This window comes from Schistocerca nitens, chromosome 1 (assembly GCF_023898315.1).
Source record: "Schistocerca nitens isolate TAMUIC-IGC-003100 chromosome 1, iqSchNite1.1, whole genome shotgun sequence".
Lineage (NCBI taxonomy): Eukaryota > Metazoa > Arthropoda > Insecta > Orthoptera > Acrididae > Schistocerca > Schistocerca nitens.
The window spans coordinates 982,363,497-982,387,266 of record NC_064614.1 but is presented as its reverse complement, the minus strand read 5'-3'; the positions used below and the strand labels follow the sequence as shown (position 1 = coordinate 982,387,266).

Sequence of the window (23,770 nt, the reverse complement as noted above, 5' to 3'; positions counted from 1 at the left end):
AAGAACATATAGACCACATACCAGATACCAAAATCACTAAAGCCAAGAAAGAACATAAACCAAAAGACAGAACATCTTTAGGAAGACCAATGAAGAGATGATATGGCCTATTCTGAATGAAACGGAATAGACAGTCTTGATGTAAGGTGTAGACGTGTAACAGTAAATACAGCTGTATTCATGAACTGCTTCTATAGTTTATATACAAGGAATTTCATTTTGGTTGATCACAATGGGGATAATTTGTAATGAGTTTCAATGTTAAAAGTTGGTGACCGACACCATATGACTAGTATAGCTCTCATGCCGTATCACCCTCCTATGCTACATTTTGTTGTTGATAACAATTACTACCTACGTTAATTACGTTGGGTGATGTTTAATGATACCTGATGATCTGTGTGATCGAAACTGCCAGTAAAGAAACGTTTTGTTCAGTCAGCAACTTAACTTTGTGAATTGGCATTTTATTAATGTTTACTGTCTTTGGGCCACTGCTTGAAAAGCTTTATTTTCTCTTGTTATACAGCTTTCGCTCATTAGTAGATCTTCAGGCGACGTAGACGATTTCATTTTCACTGTACAGGAGACTGGCTGATCAATGAATGTATAAGGGACCATCTGGATACTACACTTAACGCGCACTATCTTATCAGAAGACTGCTAGCTAATCTGCAAAATTGCCAGACAAGTCATATCGCTAGAATTGAAGGTGCTTTTCTCGCTGCATTTGAGAAGCTCTAGTTACGAGCACCTGACCAGTCGACACGTCTGCACAGAATGCAGTCGCCGGAGGGTTTTAGGTTAGTGCGCGCCCGGGCGTCGGACCGCGACCGCGTGGAGCGGCTGGCGAGGAGCGCCTTCTACCCGGACGAGCCGCTCGACGTGGCGTTCGGCAACACCAGAGGACCACCCACCGAGGAGATGCTCTTCCTGTCGGCGCTCGGCGACGGCCACTCGATAATCGCGGAGGATGCCAGCACAGGGGAGGCCGTGGGCATGTGCATCAACAGCATCGTGACGCCCGAGATACACGAGAAGGAGGCGCAGCTGCAGGTGCCTCAGATACTTTCATTTTTAAAATCGTCTCTTCATCTGTTTCTGTGTTATTGTCTTCCACCTTTTCCTATTTTACACTAATCGTACCCTCTCTGTACGAGGTTTGTCCGGAAAATACGAATAAAGGTTGAACAATAACTTTATTTTACAATTATTAAAAAAAATGGTTCAAATGGGCCTGAGCACTATGGGACTCAACTGCTGTGGTCATTAGTCCCCTAGAACTTAGAACTACTTAAACCTAACTAACCTAAGGACATCACACACATCCATGCTCGAGGCAGGATTCGAACCTGCGACCGTAGCAGTCGCACGGTTCCGGACTGCGCGCCTAGAACCGCGAGACCACCGCGGCCGGCTACAATTATTCAGGTATTACAATATGGTCTCCTTCAAAGTACTCGCCCTGAGACGCGATACACTTCTGCCAACGCCGTTTCCACTGTTGATAACATTGCTGAAAATCTTCAGTTGTGATGTTGTTCAGTTGCCGTGTCGTTTCCGCCTTGATGGCTTCCACATCTCCCAAGTGCCGCCCCCGAAGCACCATTTTGCATTTCGGCAACATGAAGAAGTTACACGGGGATAAATCGGGTGAATAAGGCGGGTGGTCTGTCACGGTGATTGAGCTTCGGGCCAAAAACTCGCGCACAACGAGCGACGTGTGACCGGGCGCATTGTCGTGATGAAGGGTCCACCTGCCCACTTTTGCCAACTCCGGTCGAACTCGGGCCACACGAGCTCTGAGACGTGTGAGAACTTCAACGTAAAAATTTCCGTTCACCTTCTGGCCGCGAGGGACAAATTCCTTGTGAACAATGTCCCTAGAATCAAAGAAAACAATCAACGTATTCTTCACATTGGACCTTGATTTTCGCGACTTTTTTGTTCTCGGTTCTCCTGCTAGTTTCCATTCCCTGCTTTGAGATTTGAGCTCCACATCGAATTCGTGAAACCAGGACTCGTCTCCAGTGATGACTCGGTTGAGAAAGTCACCTCGTTTCTCTGCTTCCAACCAATACTCACAGCACTCAACCCTCTTTGCTTTCTGTTCTGGCGTCAAGAGCTTCGGTTCAATTTTCGCACAGAATTTCTTCATTTCAAGTTTTTGTGTCAGGATTTCGTGAACGATTGTTTTGGGCATTGACAGCTCGTCAGCAATCATTCTGACTGTCAATCTACAGTCTTTAACAACACAAGCCCGAATTCGTTCAACATTTGCATCGGAACTCGATGTCGACGGGCGTCCTGGGCGAGGGTCATCATCCCGGAACCTTTTTAACCACTTGTTCACGGTTGGTTCCTTCAGAGAATTGTCTCCGTAAACCTGTTTCAAACACTCAAAAATCTCACGGCCATTCTTGCCTAGCTTTGCAAGAAACTTGATGTTGACGCGCTGTTCCTCAATCAGAGAGAGCTCCATGCCGACGGCAGGTGAAATAGGATAACTGTCAACAAGCTACCGCACACTCCCACCTTCACGCAGAGTGCTCTGACTCGAACTGAGCGTTGATGGGATTCATTACAGTAGTCCCACCTGGCGGTGACTGCAACTTGTAACATAAAGACATTATTCAACTTTTATACGTATTTTCCTGACAAACCTCGTATGTCTAATATATTTACTGTCTTGATTATTATTGTTATTATTATATTCCATTCCGCGCGACCGGTACGGTCGCAGGTTCGCATCCTGCCTCGGGCATGGATGTGTGTGATGTCCTTAGGTTAGTTAGGTTTAAGTAGTTCTAAGTTCTAGGGGACTGATTACCTTAGAAGTTAAGTCCCATAGTGTTCAGAGCCATTTGAACCATATATTCCATTCAGACTGCACTGAACCATGTAGTTCTTCATTCTGGCGGGCTTTCCTCTTCGATCAATACTCTGTCCTCGCAATATGTGTGTTTCCTTCCGTTCCTGAGTCTCTTTCAGTCCAATTCTGAGACGTTCTTTTACTGATATTAGTCACTCCAGAGACTCTCATGTTCTGATTGGCATTTGTGACGTCCCTTCCCTCCTCCTGCACTCTTCGGGAGGAGACGCGACTCGCAATGATGTTCGTCCCCGTCAGTATGACGTGGAACAGCGCCTGTAACTCTCGTAAAACACAGCTCCTCGCGTAGTTAAGAAATATTCTTTTGTTCGTCCGTAACAGTCTTATCATTTTACGATAACTGATAAATTGTAATTGTTTATCTTTTATCTTATGCCTGGTTAGTTTCGTTGAGCAATGAAATCTTGGTTCTTGGTCCTATCATTACGGTCGTTTTTCACATCACCCTTAGCGAGGATTGATTCAAATGGCTCTGAGCACTATGGGACTTAACATCTGAGGTCATCAGTCCCCTACAACTAACCTAAGGACATCACACACATCCATGCCCGAGGCAGGATTCGAACCTGCGACCGTACCAGTCGCGCGGTTCCGGACTGAAGCGCCTAGAACCGCTCGGCTACCGCGGCCGGCTTAGCGAGGATTAATAATTGCTGTTCGTAATTCCGTTGCTATGCCGTTGCTACGTCAAATTATTAACAACGGCAAAACGTAACTCCAGAGATAATTTATGTTGAAATAACGTCCTTGTAACTCGCCATAATGCTGATTTTTAGATTATTCACCTTTCACTGTCTTATTCCTGTCTTCACACAGTCCCTTAAAATGTTTAAAAGACTCAATTACTAACATGAACATACGTAATATTATTCCTTGAATCATGTAGGCGACATATCTGATTTATCTCTTCACTCATAGTTTATTAATCTTTTTGTAATTAACTGTTTGTCCCTATCACTCACACACACCGATACGTCATTCAAAATTAACTTCTCATCAGTCCAGTAATCGTGACGTTGACAACAACTTTTGAGTGAAGGGCGTATTGGTTTTTCTTCATGACTTTGTATTATTTTGTGCTACTCAAGACTACGAACAGTTTTCTTGTCAGTAATCCATTACTGTCAAATTCTCAATTGTTCTTCAGTCCGAAGTTTAAGTCCAGTAAACCAGTATCACTCTATTAAAATCACAGTCGTGTTGATAACGGTAAAGATTACTTTATTCAGTCGAATGACTGAGTATGGCTTTAGTCTCCCTCTGACGAATTATTGAACTTCCACAACTGAAACAACAGCGTTTGATTCCAGGAGACTATCGCAGTAGTACTCTAGAGTGACTCAATAGCAACAAACTAAACATTTCCATATCCAAGTTGCTTTGCAGGCGCATTGAATTTCCTTTTCGATGCCACTACAAATCTCTACCATGGTAAATGTTATCTTTGACCGAATTACCTCCATGGATTTAACCTTCGTTCATATGAATTTAAATTTATTCTACAGATGTTTAAAAGATAATTCAGGACAATCCTTTCCTTTTCTCCTCTTTTGTATGTTACTCTCAGTATTTAAGTGTTACAGTTGTTAATCAAAACATTGTCAGTGTAAATTTTTTTTATCACCAGTAGTTGTACTCACAGTCAAGATGATTCTCTTCCCTACTTTAAGTTTTCACAAAATTTGTTAATTGGGGTTTTCTGTCCTTGGAGTGTTACACATTCTATATGGATTTCCGCCATGAACGGAAATGAATTTAGTTGTCCGATCCAGCCATCTAATTCTTCAGTATTCTGTTGTGCAGCCACATTTTAACAGCTTACATTCTCTTCATCATCTCTTTCTTTCTAAGGATTCGGTATCTATCATCCATCCATGTCCTGAGGTCTACCTAGTTCTTTCTTTCAAGTCGGCCCATAATTCATTATTTTTCCACAGTCTACTATTATTCCATCAATACAATCCTTCCATTTCATTCTATTTTCCTCTAATTCGCCATTAACTGAAAAGATTTTTAAATCTGACCTTATGGTTCATTCCTTATTTCATGCAGTGTATCACAGGTTCTTACATACGAGCTTCATCTCCGCTTCCAGTGTAAGCGATTTTTTTTTGTTATTTCCCATAATTACGAACTATACACAGCATAAATTTGTAGAAGTTCATTTGTGATTTCTTCCTTGTTTGTCCCCCAAAGTTCTTCCAAGTTCAAATGGTTCAAATGGCTCTAAGCACTATGAGAATTAACATCTGAGATCATCATTCCCGTAGACTTAGAGCTACTTAAACCTAACTAACCTAATGACATCACACACATCCATGCCCGAGGCAGGATTCGAACCATCGACCGTAGCAGCAGCGCGGTCACATTGGCCGGCTTCTTCCAAGTATTCCGCAGATAACAGGATATTTATTTTCTCCTCAATGTTTTTTTGTCATTGTTAAAACTAACATTAAATCCTAGTTAACTTAAATGGAATACTTGTTCTAAAATTTCCCGATTTATCATTATTTTCGACCTGACTGGATTGTTCTCTTTGAGAGCCATAATCTTTGTCTTACTTCCAGATATAGCTAAATTGTAATATATTGCGCTGTAGCTCATTCTATGAATTTCCTTTTGTAAATTGCCTTCTGTTTTCTGTATAATTATCTAGTCATCAGCGTATAACAGAAGATTTATTGTTATGCTGAAGCCTCTTTTAATTCCTAACTATATTTCATCTCTCGAACCTAAACTTATAACTGTTTTCGTATTTACATATATTTCTTACCGAATTATTTCACTGCTGTGAAAGGTTGCGTTCCTGACCTCACGAAATTCTTTCTATATTTAAATTTATTTTAGTGATAACTGTCGTAATGCCCGCCTACATAAAACTGAATAAAACGAATAGCGCGTAGACAGACACAACGGGAAAATTATCAACATAATATTATACGCAACTAAGGACAGCAGGACAACAAAATTTAAGGCTTTAAATTTATATTCGATGTTGTCATATTACTCTATTTTTGGAAACATTTTTCTTTCTATTTTTAGCCTGCAATTTACATCATTCTACAACGACATTCCTGCTTATTTTCTTGTCCAAATAAAAAATTCATCTGCGGCTTTTAGTGTTTCATTTCGTATTCACTTCTCTCATTATCACCTGATTTACTTCGTCTACGTATCATTACTTTTATATTACTTTGGTTACTATTCATACTCGTAGCATAATCTCTTTACAAGATGCCATCCATTTTCTTCAGCTGCACTTCCAAGTCCTTTTCCATCTCTGGCAGAATTACAGTGTCATCGGAAAAACCTCAGACTTTGAATTTTGTTCCCAAATTTCTTATTGGTTTTCTTTACAGTTTGCTCAATGTACAGACTGAATCACTTGCGGTCAGGCTATAGTACTGTCTAGCTCTCTTCTCAACTGTCTCCCTTTCATATTCGTCGATTATTATAAGTGTGACCTATTTCCTCTCCAAATAGTAGATGACATATCGTTCTATGTATTTTATAATTGCTTCCCTCAGAATTTCAAAGAGTAGTCCAAAGCACACTGTGAAAAGCTTCCTCTAAATAAATATAAACGAGGTTTACCTTTCTTTCGCTTGCCTTCTAAGATACGGCGTAGGGTCAGTTTTGCTTTATCTCTTTAGAGCCCAAAGTGATCCTCCGTGAGGTCACTTTCTACTAGTCTCTCCAATTCGCGTTAGTATGTTGCTACCATGATTTATTAATCGATCGTTTTGTAATAGTCATACTTGTGACCACCCGCCTTTTTTTTTCAATTGGAATTGTTAAATTATTACTGTCTGAAGTTATGTCTCCTCTCTGATATGTAATACACACCAAGTGAAATTGTTTCGTCGTGGCCACTACTTCTAAGACATTTAGTAACTGTGCTGGAATATCATCTAACCCTTGTTCCTACTTAGGTTCTTTCAGTTCTCTGCCTAATTCTCCTCGCAGTATCACAATTCCCATCTCATTTTCATCATTTCCGTAACATTGTCTTCAATTTCGTTACCTCTGTTCAGCCATTCAATATATTGCTTCCGTATTTTGCCTTCTCTTCTTTGCTCAGCAATGGCTTGCCATCTGACCCCTCAATATCCATGCTTCTTTTTTATCCAAATGATTTTTGTGTTTCCATAGGTGGCATCTATCTTTCCCACAGTCATAAATGCTCCTACAGCTTTGCTCTCTAGCCATTCTCCAGTTACTATTTTGTACTTTCTGTCAATGTGTGATCGTCTGTATTCTCTTTTGCTTGGTTCATTTACGACTTATCATTTTTTTCTCCTTATGCCAATTAAATTCATAGAAGGCTAGCCTTCTCTTTCTCATTGATATTGTAAAGCATTATGGATACTGGTAGAGTTCCTTAGAGATAGGCCATTTAGCTTGCTCAGAAAATTTCTTTACTTCAGTTTTAGTTTCCTAAGTTTTCTCACTATACTCAATCAAACAGTCTTATAATACTGGCAGTCTGACTCCAGTGTTGTAGTGTTGGAATTTTAGGTTCAGGGAAACTAATTTGTAACTGTAATTCTTCTTGCAGAAATGCTAAGTCTTCTGCATTTTGGTACGCCTATTGTTCATGGGCAGATCTTCATTGGGATTCGCAGTTTTTCATTCCCCGAATTTCCATTTAATGTTAGCTGCAGACACGCGTTATCACGAACCTCTTTTTCAATTCATTGTCTAAATTAAATAGATTCAGATTTCTTTTGTTGATAAATGCTGCCATTTCCAGGGCCAGTCACTTTTGGATGTGTACCCTGCTAAGTCTTTATTAAGTAATAATGTCGATACCCGTTTTGATTAATTTGATGTTTTTGGCGTAAATGAACTAATAGACTTCTAATTAATATAAGGCGCTTGAATCAGAACCTGCGTCAAATTAAACTATAACACAATCTTTCGAACATTCCACTAGCCTCGCTATCAGCCTGTTCTCTCATTTCGGTTCGGACAGTAAAACTACCAAAGCGCAGAGAATATGCTGGAAAGTTTTCATTAACTGCACCACAGCTGAACCCTACTACCAGCTCTTGAAAGCCGAAATCGAGGCTCACATGACCAGACCACGGTTTTCCATTCGTCGAGGGCCCAACCGATATGGTCATGAGCCCAGCAGATGGGCTGCAGGCGACGTCTTGCTGTTAGCAAAGGTACTCAAGTCGGCCGTCTGCTGCCACAGCGGATTAACGCCAGATTTCAACGCACTGTCAAAATGGTTCAAATGGCTCTGAGCACTATGGGACTCAACTGCTGTGGTCATAAGTCCCCTAGAACTTAGAACTACTTAAACCTAAGTAACCTAAGGACAGCACACAACACCCAGCCATCACGAGGCAGAGAAAATCCCTGACCCCGCCGGGAATCGAACCCGGGAACCCGGGCGTGGGAAGCGAGAACTCTACCGCACGACCACGAGATGCGGGCTCAACGCGCTGTCCTAAGGTATACGTTCGTCGTACGTCCCAAATTGATTTTTGCGGTTATTTCACGCAGTGTTGCTTGTCTATTAACACTGACAACTCTACACAATGCAGCTGCTCTCGGTCGTTAGGTGAAGGCTGCCGGCCACTGCGTTGACCGTGCTGAGAGGTAATGCCTTGGTATTCTCGACACACTCTTGATATCGTGTACCTCGGAATACTGAATTCCTTTATGATTTCAGAAATGGAGTGTGCTATGCGCCTAGCTCCAACTATTCTTCCACATTCAAATTCTGTTAATTCCTCGTGTGGCCAAAACTACGTTGGCAACCTTTTCATATGAATCACGTGAATACAAACGACAGTTTCGCCAAGGCACTGCCCTTTTATACCTTATGTACGTGAATAGTTCCATGGCAGAAAACCTGTTATCATTTCACTACACTTTGTTTCAGCAGTCATTGGAATTACACACAGTCAAATATTTCAGAGTATGTAAAAGGAACAATTTAATACGGATGCCAGACAGTTACTGGAAGCAGCATTCGAAAGTGTAATTCGCATATAAGGCAACTTATAGACCTCTGTTTTGACCAGTTCTTGAGTTTTATTCTTCTCCATAGACTACTATTTACTCAGCATTAACAGAAAATTCAAAGAATAGTTGTGAAATTAGTCACGGTCTTCTTTAGTCAGGTTGATAACGGCACAAATGTGCTCAATAATCTGCAGTTAGCACTGGTGAAAACATGTCACATAAGAATTTCGGAGACTGTTCGTTCAGAAACGTGTTACTACCTTTCACAGATATCTTATTGGCCATGAGTGGGAAGTTGAAAAAATTCGGACTTGTACAGAGGTACAAAGACAGTCGTTTTTCTCGCGTATCGATATGCAGCCAGTATAACCATCCTGTAGTATTTGTACCTAACCGACATACTCGCCAAGCAGGTTGATCTCTAGAGGGAATTCCTATTTAATTTTGAGGTATATGTAGTTCCTACAGTATACGCTAATTCTACATTCTGTTCAATTGTTAGTTTGCCAGATGTCTGCGGGTAGCACCTTCAATATGCGAATTCCACCAAGACCAAGTAGGTACGTGGGCGGGTCACCAAAAGTTGTTGTCCGTCAAAACACGTGTTCATGAGAGGGAACTCAGAAAATGTGCGTGGAAATACATGCACAAAATTAAACAACTAGCACAGACTTTTACACGAGAACCGACAACAAGTAACTAGTTTGTTCGTCAGCTTATGGCCTCTGTTACTGTTGCTCAAATCGGCACAACTCACGAGTAACTTCCTTGCTACTGTCGCCTACTACAACGCTTGTGATCTATCAGTGTGTAGCACAGGCGTAGGTAGTATGCGCGCACGCGTGCTGTGTTGTCAGCACTGATCCAGAGGCAAAAATAATTCTCCCCGCACCCCTTCAAGGTAGTGTGAATTTTACCCCCACTCTCTGCATGCACATGAACATATCGACGTGACTTCGAGCTCAGACTGGAGACATTTCTCTTTGTTGTTCGAATCCGGCGGAAGCGAAATGGCATTGTGCATGCGGGGATTAAGCAAGAATTTCACTGGTTTTCGTCATTAACTGCAGATCCGAGGCGAACCGAGCATCAGTCGAAATATCCGAAAATGAATGAGATTTTCACTCTGCAGCGGAGTGTGCGCTGATGTGAAACTTTCTGGCAGATTAAAACTGTGTGCCGGACCGAGACTCGAACTCGGGACCTCTGCCTTTCGCGGGAAAGTGCTCTACCCCCGAGCTACCCAAGCACAACTCACGGCCCGTCCTCACACCTTTACTTCTGCCAGTATCTCATAAGCTCTCCCGCGAAACTTGCAGAACTAGCACTCCTGAAAGAAAGGATATTTCGGAGACATGGCTTAGCCACAGCCTGGGGGATGTTTCCAGAATGAGATTTTCACTCTGCAGCGGAGTGTGCGCTGATATGAAACTTCCTGGCAGATTAAGATTGTGTGCCGGACCGAGGTTCGAACTCGGGACCTTTGCCTTTCGCGGTCAAGTGCTCTACCAACTGAGCTACCCAAGCACGACTCACGCCCAGTCCTCACACCATTACTTCTGCCAGTATCTCGTCTCCTATCTTCCAAACTTTACAGAAGCTCTCCTGCGAATCTTGCAGAACTAGCACTCCTGAAAGAAAGGATATTGCGGAGACATGGCTTAGCAACAGCCTGGGGGATGTTTCCAGAATGAGATTTTCACTCTGCAGCACTTGCCCGCGAAAGGCAAAGGTCCCGAGTTCGAGTCTCGGTCCGGCACACAGTTTTAATCTGCCAGGAAGTTTCACATCCGAAAATGCTTTCTACCCAGACCGTATTGTGTGCGACTCGTTCTCTCTTCCAGCAGTTTCTTCTGCGGACGATATTGAAACTGCTGCTGCCAACGTTAGGCTAGGCGTATGCTTGGAACTGCAGCGGCTGTGTTCGCTGTTGCAGACACTGTGACTTTTGGCGAGGGCCACGCATGGTGCTTGGAACTGCAGCGGTGGTATTCGCTGATGCAGACCCTGTGGCTTTTGGTGAGGACCATACTTGGTGTATGGCTGTAACGCTGAAGGGCTGTCTCCCTTAGAAGAGATATAGTTACACTTATCGGTGCCCCAGTGCTCCCAGTGTCCTGAGGAAGTGGAGAACCTAGCAGGTTGTTTTCAACATCCATGGTAGTGGGTACCTGGCCCATAGCAACACTAGTGCTCTAGGCCCTGTATCCTACAGGTCCAGTGGCTGAGGCAACCAGTGTTCACGGTTGACAGAATTGGGTGTCGAGGAGACCAACTTTGGAACAGAAAATTGTGGGAATTCTTCTCTCAGCCAACATCATGCAATAGTACAATAGTATTTGCTATCTGCAGTGGGAGCCACCAGGCAGCAGGATTCACTCTGCCACGAGGTGTGGTACATGAGCCGGTGACTGGGAAAAACTGGTGCCCACATTGCGTTCTGAAGGGTCAACGGTGATGACGCACATGTCGGGTGTAATGCAGGAGACTGGTGGTATCGATGATACGCATCTGTGATCTATGTGGCAAACTATGCAGGTTGTCAGCCAGGCTGGATCCATCCTGTGGAGAAGAGCGGTAGGAGGCAAGAAATAAACTGAGAGCTCTATCAAAATCATGTTGCTGCGTGACTCCTCCAGTTGCAGGTGCAGACAAACCTCTCCGCCAGTCCATTAGAAGAAGTGTGGAACAACGCGACATGTACCATAACTATGCGAAATTCTGATAATGTAAACTGAAGGCAATTATCTGCTGTATTGGTTTCTGGGAACCCTTAAACTGAGAAGATGAGATAGAAGGACTGGAGCAATTTTGTTGATGACACTGAATGCATTTTTGAAACTATGGATAACAACTGGTAGCATTTATCACGATGAACCAAGAGTAGCCCAGAAATCTAGGTGAACGTGACGCCACAGGAATGTTGCATCAGGCCAAGAAAAATATTGTAGAGCTGGTACTGCCTACTTGCTCTGACATCTCATGCTCACCACAACCATGTTTTCTAAATCTTTGGCGATGCCTCTCCAAAAGATATGTTGGCAAGTCAACTGTTTCGTGAGTACTATACCCTAATGATCTTCATGGAACATTGAACAGCTCATGACAGCAGTACAGGTAGGCCTGAATATCCAGATGTTCAAGAGCCCTGTGACCCACCGGCCAATCATTTTGTTACCAATTGCATGACTTATCATGAAACTGAATCCTCCAAAAAATAGCAGAAAATAACTGTGATGCCACTGGGTAAGTTAATCATGCCTGATTTGGCTTTTATGTCAGTACTGTAAGGGAATAAACTACAACAGGAGTTATAGCCAGAGGTAGTGCATATGGACAGTAAACAGGCCATGCTGATGTCTAACAGCTTTGGTCATTGACCTACATGCTGAGCATGTGGCCATCACTTTCTTGTCACAGCCTTCGATGTGACAACAACAGGTCAGTCTTCAGGAAGTTACTACAGGCGAGCTGCTCCAGACCTGTCGCCATTGCCCTGCTCCACATGGTTAAGGGTCACACACAAATGCAACCCTTCAACTAAATCAGCGTTGAGTAGCAGTATTTAAACCTGTCCATAGCTATCCTGTTGTATGAAATGTAGCAATGTAGCTTCACCCAGACTGTGTCAGCTGCGGCCCTGGAGTTTTCACTATAACTATGTCAGCATCCACACTTCTACTGCTGACTGCTGCTTGACTCCACAGGACTTGGTGTCCAGCACTGTGCCGCTGCCTCCCCGCCACCTCTTGGCATCTCTGGAGTCCACCAGCAACCCGCTGCTGCTCTTCAACCAAAACGTGTGAGTTAGATTCGGACAGCACCGCGACCTGCAATAGCAGCAGTGCTGACTGTTCCATGCTGCACCATAACAGACCCATGTGCAGTGCTATGGGCACCACTAATCACTCAACCTGGACGAGTGTCTGATGCCAAAGCAGCCGCATCGTACGCACACTGTGTCTTTTCTGCCTGTTGTTACAACTTCGGAAAATTACTGTGAATGCTAGACCACGTCAGAAAAAAGGGCACACTCAGAAGGTTGTCTAAAACTAATGAAGAACTGTTTTATGATCACTGTTGGTTTCCTGCAGCTTATCATCACGACACGCCTGTCTCCCGAACCATCTAAGAATCTTACGATGCCCCAGGAAGACTCGAGTACATACTGACAAACAAGAACTCTTTAAGTTTCGTTTTTCTTTCTCGACTGCTATTCATCACCGTTCCATTTAGGCGTCCAAAATGGAACATTTTACTTCCACCCTTAACAGTATGAAAGCAAACTTCAATAGCAACCCCTCAAACTGTTGGCATGTTCTGCTGTGGACTGGTAATGTATGTCATATTGATATCCACTGTGCTTGCATTAACTTCTTGGAAACAAATGCAGTTCAGCTTTCAACTCCGTCGACTTCGTGAGAAAGAACGGTCACCCAATACTAGTCGAATGCATCTGCTGTCATATGAGTGGCTTGGATGGGTCGTATGCTTTGAGGCATGTTGGAAGGAGTAGGGCCTGTCTGACATCTCGAAAAGACTTGTTGCAAACGGAGGACCATTGCCATTTAACATTCTTGTGAAAGATCTGATGTAGCTGTTAAGTTGTAACTGCTCCACGAGGGATGAATTTTGCGCAATAGTTCATTTGACCTAACGTGGATTTGAGGAGTTAAGAATCTCTTAGGGTCAGTAGTTTTTGTATGCCGCCATACAATACAGAGAGGGGCGTATCCCTGAAGTGATGAAAACATATACCAGGTATTCCATATGCGGAACAAAGAAACAGATTCTTTCCTTATTTTAAAATTAGCCTGTAGGAGTATGCTGAACAAGAAGTCCGAGTAGCTTGATCGATACTGTCCATTTTTGCCATTGAGAGTCATAGTGTCGAATACTTCCCCATCTCCAGAACGTCCTTTGTGAGATGTTAGAGTATGGCCAGTGCTCTGACGATGCTGAAGGGCAGGCGACTGTACTGAAAAGACCAAATGGTACGTTAGCGGCCAGCAAGTTTTGGATGTTTCGTCCATAGGGAACTGTAAGTAAGCATCCTGTGGCTCAGTTTTTGCAGAAAACTGGTGAGAAACGCCATGCTATCAACCATTTCAGGAATAGAGTATGTGTTGATGATGAACTGGGAAATGATCGTTAAAATCCACACATGTCCTCAATGACATTGTTTCTGTGTGGCACTCTAATAATTTAACTGTAGATTTCAAGCGTTGATGTTCCACTGGTACACAAAAATTCACGGTACCCTCAGGATGACGTAATTCCATGTCCAGTTTGTTGTGAAGTATTTTATTCTGCAGCGTACTGCACTTCCAAAAAAAAAAGAGAATGATATTTTTATCGTTGGAGACTAAATTAGGGTTGTCTAAGTGCTTGATTCCAGTTACTAATTCGCTATCACTCACGCAAAATCTCAAAATAAATAACCAATTTCAGTTGTTGTTGCGCATCTTGGTATCCACAGGATGTAAAAAAATTAAAAGAGGTAATAATGAAGAATGTGAAAATTTTAAAAAAATTGCGTTGTGTCATCCATTGTGAAGGCACTTGTAACAAAGATGTTGAGAGCAAAGTAATGATGGGTAAACGAGTGACAAAGTTACTGCATGGACTTTCCAGCCACAGTATTGGTCAGCAGACCAAATAAATGGATACTGCATAGTGTCATTGAGCATATAGTTACTTACAGTGTAGAAATGTGGCCTCTTACGAATAAAACAAGGGACCAAATAAGGATAGTGGAATTAGATTTTATGAGGACATCTGTGGAAGTCACTGGTGAGGTAATATCCAAACATCAAAATTATGGGAAAAACTGGAGGTGACACAGTCGACGATAAATACTGATGCTTTCCGGTTTATGTGACAAAGGAACTTAATTAAAGAGCAAGCATTTACTATATGGAGATATCTCACTTTACAGGGTTTTTCTCAGTGTTTCGATGATTTCAAATTTAAATGGGATCGTGTATACTACTGGAGTTCACTCCCTCAGCGTCAATTAAGGCCTGGAGATGGTGTATCGAAGTCACCAAAACCTGGTTGCAGTGCAATAAAAAAACCTGTAGATGTTTCATTTTGTTACGTTAGTGAACGGCCAAAATTCCGCAGATCGTCAACCACATGGACAGACATACAAAGCATTGCAGCCTGTAGAGCTAGATATCGCGGCAGAATCTTGAAATGCTTACGAAAGACAGGTTGCATGAAAGATCTGCCGTATCGGAAATAGCATCCCACTACGAATGAACGGTCTTGCTTCGACCCCTACAACATGATTACTGACCTGTATATGGGAAGACACATGACATTCCGCTCCACTAACAGACAGCGCCACCATCGCTGCATCTTCTTTTTAGTGGGTGTTACTCAGGTTTGAATTTTTCAAAACATTGTGAAACATCTTGCAGAATGTGGGGGCATTAGCTACCTGTAGGTTGTGCTTGAGAACTACATACATCAAAAAAATTTTTGCATCACCTCGGTTCCGAGAGTTCCGAAACCTGTACAGAAAATTGGAATAGAGATCGACATCAACATGATTTCCGCCCTTTTTATTGCTCATGAAAACCACACACTGCATGTTGTACCACCATACAATGAGACCTTCAGAGGTTGTGGTCCAGACTGCTGTACACACCGGTACCTCTAATAGCCAGCAGGACATCCTCTTGCATTGATGCATGCCTATATTCGTCGTGGCATACCTTCCACAAGTCCATCAAGGCACTGTTGGTCCAGATTGTCCCACTCCTCAACGGCGATTCGGTGTAGATCCCTCAGAGTGATTGGTGGGTCACGACGTTCGTGAACAGCCCTTTTCAATCTATCCCAGGCATGTTCTATAGGGTTCATGTCTGGAGAACAAGCTGGCCACTCTAGCCGAGCGATGTTATCTTGAAGGAAATCATTCACAAGATGCGCACGATTGGGGAGCGAATTGTCGTCAATGAAGATGAATGCCTCGCGAATATGCTGCCGATATGGTTGCACTATCGGTCGGAGGATGGCATTCACGTATCGTACAGCCGTTACGGCGCCTTCCATGACCATCAGCGGCGTATGTCGGCCCCACATAATGCCACACCAAAACAGCAGGGAACCTCCATCTTGCTGCACTCGCTGGACAGTGTGTCTAAGGCGTTCAGCCTGACCGGGTTGCCTGCAAACGCGGCTCCGACGATTTTCTGGTTGAAGGCATATGCGACACTCATCGGTGTAGAGAACTGAGTAGTCCATTCAGCATGTTATTTTTCACATCTGTACCGCGCTGCAATGGTGTCGTGGTTGCAAAGATGGACCTCGCTATGGACGTCGGGAGTGAAGTTGCGCATAATGCAGCCTATTGCGCACTGTTTGACTAGTAACAAGACGTCCTGTGGCTGCATTGTTCAATATGCTGGCGTAGAAGTCAGGGTTCAAAGATCCAAAATCCGTAGGTAGCGGTCATCCGCTGAAGTACTAGAACTTGGTCGGCCTGAGCGAGGTACGCCATCGATAGTTCCTATCTCTCCTCCATCTCCAGGACGCTTCCCTTGTAGAGAGCCCTTCCTAGCACAAAGTAACAATGCGGACAGGATCGAACCACGGTATTTACCGTCTAGGCATGGTTGGACTACAGACAACATGAGCCATATACCTCATCGGTGGTGGAATGACTGAAACGGATCGGCTGTCTGACCCCCTCCGTCTAATAGCAGCTGCTCATGCATGGTTATTTACGTCTTTTGGAGGGCTTAGTGACATCTCTGAACAGCCAAAGGGACTTCGTCTGTGATACAATATCCACAGTCTATCTTCACAAGTTCTGGGAAATGGGGTGACGCAAAACTTTTCTTGATGTGTGTACGAGGTAGGCTTCCACTTGTTCCAATGAATACTTATGAATTTTTATGTTTGTTCTATAGGATGTACCCGTGGCATAGGGGTAGCGTCTTTGATTCATAATCGAAAACGTCTTCGGTTCCGGGTTCGATCGCCGCCACTGCCTAAATTTTGATAAATAATCAGCATTGGCGACCGAAGACTTCCGGCATAAGAAGTCAGTCTCATTCTGCCAACGGCCTTGTCAAAGAGGACGGAGGAGCGGATAGAGGTTCAGGGCACTCTCTCGTCCTAGGGGTGGGAAATTGCCCCTAAAGGCGGAAGAATCAGCAATGATCAACGACATGAGGATGCAGAAGGCAATGGAAACCACTGCATTAAAGACACGTAACGTGTATCCACAGGACATGTGGCCTGTAATTGAAGAAGTGTCATGATGATCTCTCCATTGGCAAAAGATTCCGGAATAGTCCCCCATTCGGATCTCCGGGAGGGGACTGCCAAGGGGGAGGTTACCATGAGAAAAAGATTGAATACTCAACGAAAGGATAACGTTCTACGAGTCGGGGCGTGGAATGTCAGAAGTTTGAATGTGGTAGGGAAACTAGTAAATCTGAAAAGGGAAATGCAAAGGCTCAATCTAGATACAGTAGGGGTCAGTGAAGTGAAGTGGAAAGAAGACAAGGATTTCTGGTCAGATGAGTATCGGGTAATATCAACAGCAGCAGAAAATGGTATAACAGGTGTAAGATTCGTTATGAATAGGAAGGTAGGGCAGAGAGTGTGTTGCTGTGAACAGTTCAGTGACCGGGTTGTTCTAATCAGAATCGACAGCAGACCAACACCGACAACGATAGTTCAGGTATACATGCCGACGTCGCAAGCTGAAGATGAAAAGAAAGTGTATGAGGATATTGAAAGGGTAATGCAGTATGTAAAGGGGGACGAAAATCTAATAGTCATGGGCGACTGGAATGCAGTTGTATGGGAAGGAGTAGAAGAAAAGGTTACAGGAGAATATGAAAGAGGAGAAATACTAATTGAGTTCTGTAACAAGTTTCAGCTAGTAATAGCGAATACGCTGTTCAAGAATCACAAGAGAAGCAGGTATACTTGGAAAAGGCCGAGAGATACGGGAAGATTTCAATTAGAATAAATGGCTCTGAGCACTATGGGACTCAACTGCTGAGGTCATTAGTCCCCTAGAACTTAGAACTAGTTAAACCTAACTAACCTAAGGACATCACAAACATCCATGCCCGAGGCAGGATTCGAACCTGCGACCGTAGCGGTCTTGCGGTTCCAGACTGCAGCGCCTTTAACCGCACGGCCACTTCGGCCGGCTCAATTAGAATACATCATGGTCAGACAGAGATTCCGAAATCAGATACTGGATTGTAAGGCGTACCCAGGAGCACATATAGACTCAGATCACAATATAGTAGTGATGAAGAGTAGGCTGAAGTTCAAGACATTAGCCAGGAAGAATCAATACGCAAAGAAGTGGGATACGGAAGTACTAAGGAATGACGAGATACGTTTGAAGTTCTCTAACGCTATAGATACAGCAATACAGCAATAAGGAATAGCGCAGTAGGCAGTACAGTTGAAGAGGAATGGACATCTCTAAAAAGGGCCATCACAGAAGTTTGGATGGAAAACAAAGAAGGTAGCTGCGAAGATACCATGGGTAACAGAAGAAATATTTCAGTTGATTGATGAAAGGAGCCGGGCGCTGGTGGCCGAGCGGTTCTGGCGCTACAGTCTGGAACCGCGCGACCGCTACGGTCGCAGGTTCGAATCCTGCCTCGGGCATGGATGTGTGTCATGTCCTTAGGTTAGTTAGGTTTAAGTAGTTCTAAGTTCTAGGGGACAGCAGTTGAGTCCCATAGTGCTCAGAGCCATTTGAACCATTTTTTTGATGAAAGGAGAAAGTACAAACATGTTCCGGGAAAATCAGGAATACAGAAATACAAGTCGCTGAGAAATGAAATAAATAGGAAGTGCAGGGAAGCTAAGACGAAATGGCTGCAGGAAAAATGTGAAGACATCGAAAAAGATACGATTGTCGAAAGGACAGACTCAGCATACAGGAAAGTCAATACAACCTTTGGTGACATTAAAAGCAAAGGTGGTAACATTAAGATTGCAACGGGAATTCACTGTTAAATGCAGAGGAAAGAATACATTGAAAGCCTCTATGAGGGTGAAGATTTGTCTGATGTGATAGAAGAAGAAACAGGAGTCGATTTAGAAGAGATAGGGGATCCAGTATTAGAATCGGAATTTAAAAGAGCTTTGGAGGACTTACAGTCAAATAAGGCAGAAGGGATAGACAACATTCCATCAGAATTTCTAAAATCATTGGGGGAAGTGGCAAAAAAACGACTATTCACGTTGGTGTGTAGAATATATGAGTCTGGCGACATATCATCTGACTTTCGGAAAAGCATTATCCACACAATTACGAAGACGGCAAGAGCTGACAAGTGTGATAATTATCGGACAATCAACTTAACAGCTCATGCATCGAAGCTGCCTACAAGAATAATATACAGAAGAATGGAAAAGAAAATTGAGAATGCGCTAGGTGACGATCAGTTTGGCTTTAGGAAAAGTAAAGGGACGAGAGATGCAATTCTGACGTTACGGCTAATAATGGAAGCAAGGCTAAAGAAAAATCAAGACACTTTCATAGGATTTGTCGACCTGGAAATAGCGTTCGACAATATAAGATGGTGCAAGCTGTTCGAGATTCTGAAAAATGTAGGGGTAAGCTATAGGGAGAGATGGGTCATATACAATATGTACAACAACCAAGAGGGAATAATAAGAGTGGACGATCAAGAACGAAGTGCTCGTATTAAGAAGGGTGGAAGACAAGGCTGTAGCCTTTCGCCCCTACTCTTCAATCTGTACATTGAGGAAGCAATGATGGAAATTAAAGAAAAGTTACAGGAGTGGAATTAAAACACAAGGTGAAAATATATCAATGATACGATTAGCTGATGACATTGCTATCCTGAGAGAAAGTGAAGAAGAATAAATGATCTGCTGAACGGAATGAACATTCTAATGAGTACACAGTATGGTTTGAGAGTAAATCGGAGAAAGACGAAGGTAATGAGGAGTAGTAGATATGAGAACAGCGAGAAACTTAACATCAGGATTGATGGTCACAAAGTCAATGAAGTTAAGCAATTCTGCTACCTAGGCAGTAAAATAACCAATGACGGACGGAGCAAGGAGGACATCAAAAGCAGACTCGCTATGGCAAAAAAGGCATTTCTGGCCAAGAGAAGTCTACTAATATCAAATACCGGCCTTAATTTGAGGAAGAAATTTCTGAGGATGTACGTCTTGAGTACAGCATTGTATGGTAGTGAAACATGGACTGTGGGAAAACCGGAACAGAAGAGAATCGAAGCATTTGAGATGTGGTGCTATAGACGAATGTTGAAAATTAGGTGGACTGATAAGGAATGAGGAGGTTCTACGCAGAATAGGAGAGGAAAGGAATATGTGGAAAACACTGATAAGGAGAAGGGACAGGATGATAGGACATCTGCTAAGACTTGAGGGAATGACTTCCATGGTACTAGAGGGAGCTGTAGAGGGCAAAAACTGTAGAGGAAGACAGAGATTGGAATACGTCAAGCAAATAATTGAGGACGTAGGTTGCAAGTGCTACTCTGAGATGAAGAGGTTAGCACAGGAAAGGAATTCGTGGCGTGCCACATCAAACCAGTCAGTAGACTGATGACCAAAAAAAGAAAGTGTGTTCTTGAGTTTAAATTAACATTGTATCCTGATTTTAGAGGACGGTTTGTGGCTCTCGTTTCACAATCCATTGTTCGCATGGGAGGGTCTTTTGTAAGTACTATCATTGCTACAGGCCACTGACATGTGATGCATAAGAAATGACTATTTTTATTCTGCCTTGTATGTCAAAGAGAAATTGACAACCATTGTTTAGTTCGATAGTATACGTGTAGCAGTGAGCAGAAATAATACAGGTCCACCGAAACACGTTTTGAAGGAAGTCTATGGAGCAAGGGGTCGCGTGATTTGTTTCGCGCACGGCACGGCCCCAGTGGGACTTCGCCTGACGCTACGGAAACTGCAAGATCTCAGAGAAGAAGGAAACGTTTCAACTCGACTAGAGGAGGGCTTTGTACCACTGTGCTGAGCACTGACGGCAGAACGCAATGGTGTTTAAGGTGCGCGATGAGAAGCTACGGGCGGTGCTGCGCGTGGTAGATGCGGCGTTGGCAGAGGCGGACGTGTGGTCGCATACGACTGCTCGGAGCGCGCTCGAGGTGCACATCCTGGCCGTGGCGAGTTCTGCGCGCGGCCGCGGTCTGGCGGCGGCGCTGCTGGCGGAGTCGCTGCGGATGGCCAAGGAGGAGCTGCGGCTGCCGTTGGTGATGATCTTCTGCACCAGTGCCTTCTCCGCGAGGCTGGCGCGCCGCGCGGGCATGCAAGTCGTCTACGAGCTGCCGTACAGCGAGATTGACCTGCCTGAGCAGCCCCCACACCCACACGACAGACTCGCCATTTACATGCTGCACCTCCAACAATAGCAGGTAACGTGGCGCCAGGGCCGCACACAACAGGCGGCGAGATAGGGCACAGCCAAGGGCGCAGCGCAACGGGAGTGCAAAATTTGGTCGAAAAAAGGGGGGACGGGGATACAGGTTCAGAAACAACTGGGAAAGGCACACTGTCTGATCAAAAGCATCCGTACGCTTCTATGTAATGCGAAATTAAATAATACTGTCACGAGAGGCAGATCCTCCAATTCAGGTTGGGGCAAATAAAAGTGGCCTGGAGAACAGAGTTCCAGGGTAGAAAGAAACAGAGCAGAGGAAAGGAAATACAGTACTAACTTAACCATAGAAAATGTTCGAAGTGACCACCATTCATCTCTTGGCACTTTCGTACTGCAGGGCAGCAAGTTGCTGAAGGCGGATCAGAGCTGGACTGCTGAAATTGATGCGATCTCATCTGAAATATTCTGGTGTAGGTGTCCTGGGTGGCCAGCTAGGACTGAGAGCAGACTGCAGGTCGAAGTGGAGTCTTCATCCGCTTGACTGATGCAAAGTGCCAGACTCTTGCATGGGTTTGATTTGTTTGGACACTGAAGCGTTTTCTGGTGAAATGCAGCCACATTTTATGGTGTGTAGGCCCGTTTTTTTGACTTCTTCGAAACATACTCTGCCTGACGCCATTTTCTAACAAAGTGTTCCTAGCTCTTTGACACCATTAAACTTCTCAGTAAACAGTTGACCAGACCGTTTCCACGACTTTGCTGTCACGTAACTTTCCACAAAGAACACCAGCTGCTCCAATGTGAGTACCATCGTCCCTTTGCAGTGCTCCTCTCACACTGACACAGTGCGCACTACACTTTGAACCGCTGTGGATTACGTGGCAGTCGTACACCTTGCGTCCACGTCACAGGGTGTGGTTATAAGCATACATTCACATCCAGTCGTGTCCAACTGTCTGGGTTACTTTTATTTTCTCCAGCCTGTATACATAGAAGAGGGGAGTATGGGAGTATTGCATTGTTTGTAGGGGACCAGTAAAAGCATAATGAATCCTTTAGGAGAGCTCATTGACTTTCAGTGTGGACTAGTCATTGGATTTCACCTCACTAAGAAATTCGTTAGGAACGTTTCAACCCTTCTAAAGGTTTTCTCATTTATAGAGCTCCTATTTCCTTCACCACAAGCTCATGATTTGCGAGAACAATAAATAAAAACGATATTTACACCATCTATAAAAACATTCTTTATTTATTTATCTCCATACAATTGCTTTCATTCTTTTATAGTCTAATACTTGGCTTTATTCTCTGTTCCAGGAACTGCGAAGCTGCAATTATTACCTTAGGGTGGATAACGACGGACTGGTATTATCATCTCCATCGATGTTCGAAGTAGCATGAAGATACGAAATGCACATGAGCGAAGGATACTTGCTGTTACAACGCTTTTTGAAAGACAGGTTCCCTCGCAGCATCAATATACACATTATGTTCGTCATTTTTCAGAGAGATAATTTCTGTGTAATAAATACAGGCAATAATGCAGGCATAAACAAAACTGTGACAAGAAAGAGTTGTTTCATCTTTAGACAACGTATATTAGAATACATTAACTCACTGACCAATCCTTCTGGGCTAAGAAATGAAACGAAATGATCTCTAGCCTGACCTGGTCAACTACAACAAAATAGTGGCTCAGTGTTCATACGACTGTTTGTTAAGTTTTCGAACTTTCTGTAAAAATAAAACTGTGAATAGCGAAATTAAATTCATTTCTGAGAAATATTAAGTCGTTCTGTCTCCTCTAGAGCCAGGATATCGTTGCTCTGTTTCCTGAGATGTGAGAAACCCATCGACAAAACTTACTGCGTGAGAGTACGGCAAATAAGTCCTAGAGCACTGGCGTAGCAATAGTGTACCTGCGATTTCGATATTAGCTTTCTCGGTACAAACGTGAAAATCTCATTTTTGCCAACAGTCACGTCATTTGGCATAGCCATCGACGTTTTTGTTTGTATAAAGTATCCTGGCAACATTGTTCCCCAGACAGCTGCTCGTGTTGTGTCCTCATGTGGATGAGAAGCGTCGAAACGTTTAAGCATTGTCGTCGCCCATTCTAGATGCTTTTCAAAAACGGAATCTATCGAGATTATTAGGTAAAATGCGAGTCATAAGGCAGCTGGATCAAGAAAATAAGTTCGAGTTTAATGTTTTCTCTCATTTACTTGGAACATTCTGTGAATTCAACTTCCAACGAATGTACTACATTGTATCTAGCTATAGCTTTCACTTCTAACCACTGTCCTCAAGAGCATATTTTGTCCTATGTTATTCGTATAGTGTCTCAAATATTTATTTCGTCTTTCTGTTTTCCTTTTTCAATTTACTAATAATTTCACGCATTTCTCATAAATCGTCTGCCCGTTTTTCTGTATTTTAATTTTATTCGTATCAGACGCATTTACTAGTGTATCTTCGACAACTTTCGATGTTTTGCATTGGCATAC

The 23,770-nt window shown here is 43.4% G+C and overlaps 1 protein-coding gene across 1 annotated transcript; it reads left to right on the top strand.

Moving 5' to 3' along the window:
* Positions 1–742: 742 nt before the first annotated feature.
* LOC126237730 (uncharacterized) lies at positions 743–22,834 on the top strand. The gene is made up of 3 exons (XM_049947745.1): positions 743–1,056; positions 20,932–21,297; positions 22,581–22,834. The coding sequence occupies exons 1-2, from the start codon at positions 781–783 to the stop codon at positions 21,292–21,294; spliced, it is 639 nt and encodes a 212-aa protein (XP_049803702.1). The 5' UTR covers positions 743–780; the 3' UTR covers positions 21,295–21,297; positions 22,581–22,834.
* The last annotated feature ends 936 nt before the right edge of the window (positions 22,835–23,770 follow it).

Bases quoted from the DNA above. Each gene is read 5' to 3' on its own strand.
- LOC126237730 (XM_049947745.1), top strand. From the start codon at position 781: ATGCAGTCGCCGGAGGGTTTTAGGTTAGTGCGCGCCCGGGCGTCGGAC. The intron at 1,057-20,931 runs GTGCCTCAGATA...ATGGTGTTTAAG, and splicing joins AGAAGGAGGCGCAGCTGCAG to GTGCGCGATGAGAAGCTACG.